This window comes from Atta colombica, unplaced genomic scaffold (genome assembly GCF_001594045.1).
Source record: "Atta colombica isolate Treedump-2 unplaced genomic scaffold, Acol1.0 scaffold164, whole genome shotgun sequence".
Lineage (NCBI taxonomy): Eukaryota > Metazoa > Arthropoda > Insecta > Hymenoptera > Formicidae > Atta > Atta colombica.
In genome coordinates, this window is record NW_017259255.1 from 1,123,033 (window position 1) to 1,125,139 (window position 2,107).

General features: G+C 31.6%; 1 protein-coding gene across 1 annotated transcript in view; it reads left to right on the forward strand.

The window, feature by feature from the left end:
* Positions 1-977: 977 nt before the first annotated feature.
* Positions 978-2,107, forward strand: part of LOC108686117 (scavenger receptor class B member 1) — a 38,676-nt gene continuing 37,546 nt past the window's right edge. Inside the window, exon 1 of the mRNA XM_018191219.1 lies at positions 978-1,210. Within this exon, the coding sequence (XP_018046708.1) occupies positions 1,030-1,210 (181 nt within the window). The 5' untranslated portion in view covers positions 978-1,029. The remainder of the gene's footprint in view (positions 1,211-2,107) is intronic.

The window sequence follows — 2,107 nt, forward strand, 5'->3', positions numbered from 1 at the left end:
AATATATATAGAGTACAATTTAGGACATAGTTTAAAATATAAATGAGAGAGAGAGAGAGAGAGTTTCATATATAGTTTAAAGAAATAATTGTCATATATGATAATACGATTAGAAGTTATTATGCTTGCGCAAAAATATAAATTCCGTGATTTTTTGTAACTTTAATTGAGCATAATATTGACATGTGCGTTGCGCCGAAAATTTCGTATAAATGCATACTTTACGTAATATGTATTCAATGACAAAAGTTACATTGCAGGACACGCCACGTCGCTAATTTAGTCTTCGTCGTATTTTTCTTTCGCGATTAATCAGATTCCGGTCATTTTCACCTTCTCCTTCCTCATTTAATTTTGATTTGGTTTTGCATTTCAGACAAAAGTCAAGAATGAAGAACCAACGACGAAACAGCGAGTGAAAGTGAAGCTGGGGGAAATGTTTTACCTGGACCAGGTGTGAAAGTGCGGTGCGTAATACGAACATAAGAAACACGTGGTGTGGTGGTATCTGTCGAAATCGTTATCGACAAAACAACGGCGGAGAACAGACAGTAGTGATGATAACGACGATGATAATGATGACGCAGCTATGTGTTCAATGTAAGAACAATGCCCAGTGCAGTGACAGTAAATGATAATGATAATAATGATGATGATGATGATGATAATGATGATGATGATGATAACGATATTGATGATGCTCTCCTGTACACGCAATATTCATTTTGGGTCAACGTGCTTATAATTGCTAATTAGAGCATATATAATTAATTAGTAATTTTTAGTGAATTATCTAAGCTTTTTTTATTCCACTTTCGACTCCAGTCGAGGACACTAATCCTAATAAAAGTATGATTAAAACAAAGAGCTTTCTTTTACATAAATATTATTTATAAAAAACAGCTAAAGTAATGTGATTGATCTAATAAGTGTCTTATTACTAACGTTACATTAAGTGAAGTTATTTTATCGATTAATAATCTCGAAAGGAGATTATTTCTTCTATAACGAGTAAATCGAAGAACGAAGATGAAGTTCATTGCATCTTTGTTTGGGACCAGGTCCCCGAAGGCGATGGGGAGGCAGTACATGAAAGTTGGCAGAAATGCTCTTTTTGGTGTAACGAATGATAACAGTGACAATATTTGTACCGAAAAGGTGCCAAGGCCGTTGTCCTTGCTAATCTCTAGGAAGGGAAAACTCAGGCATGGTGAGTAACTAGTTTTATTTGTCAATAAACCACTTTAAGTTTTATTTAAAGCAGAAACTTGTTGCGCTTGAAAATTTCGAAATTTTTAAATTTTTGTGTTGATTTATAGATATCAATTTTTTTATTATATTATATATTCATTTACAGCATTAATTGTTTGAACTTAATCTTGAAACGTAAATAGGTTAAGCAATGACAAGGTTTACTCTTGCGTAATTCGATTAATCCGTTCTAAACCATGATTCTCTCTTAACTGCAATTTTCTGCCGCGACTAATGATAATACGTTGTTAGATGCTTGCGAACTCGTGCCAGCAATCAGACCGGAACAATATTACAGCATGAGTAGTAAATTGCTATTGTTCATTCGACACTTTCCTTAATTAGTCGGTATCTGAAAGGTAGTCGATTTAGCGTTAATTGATCTCTACGAGATATTCTGCTAATAATAATGTATCATTTGAATATGCAAGTCATGGTAATTGTCAAAGAAATACGATGTATGACAAACAGTTTCTTCATGGTGAGAATTGTTAAAGTACATACCGGGTGCTTTGAAAATATCTGAATTTATTCAGATTTATTTATTATATTTTATAATAATTTATGAATTTTTCAAAAATATATTAAAGTTATATGTTGCTAGTACGCTTAATTTTACTATAACAATAGACAAGTGTTAGTCAATTTTCTTATATTATATTTTAATTTCATTTTTCTTTTCTTCTTTTTTCATATTCTTATCTCTTTCTCCCTCTTCCCCCCCTTTTTCTCTCTTTACCTTGAAAAAGAGTATTATTTTTTGTTAGTGAAGTATATAGCAATTAGGTATATAGCTGTTTCTATGTTTACTAACGTTTAGAATACAAATTAAATTTCAATTATTTTTAATATTATA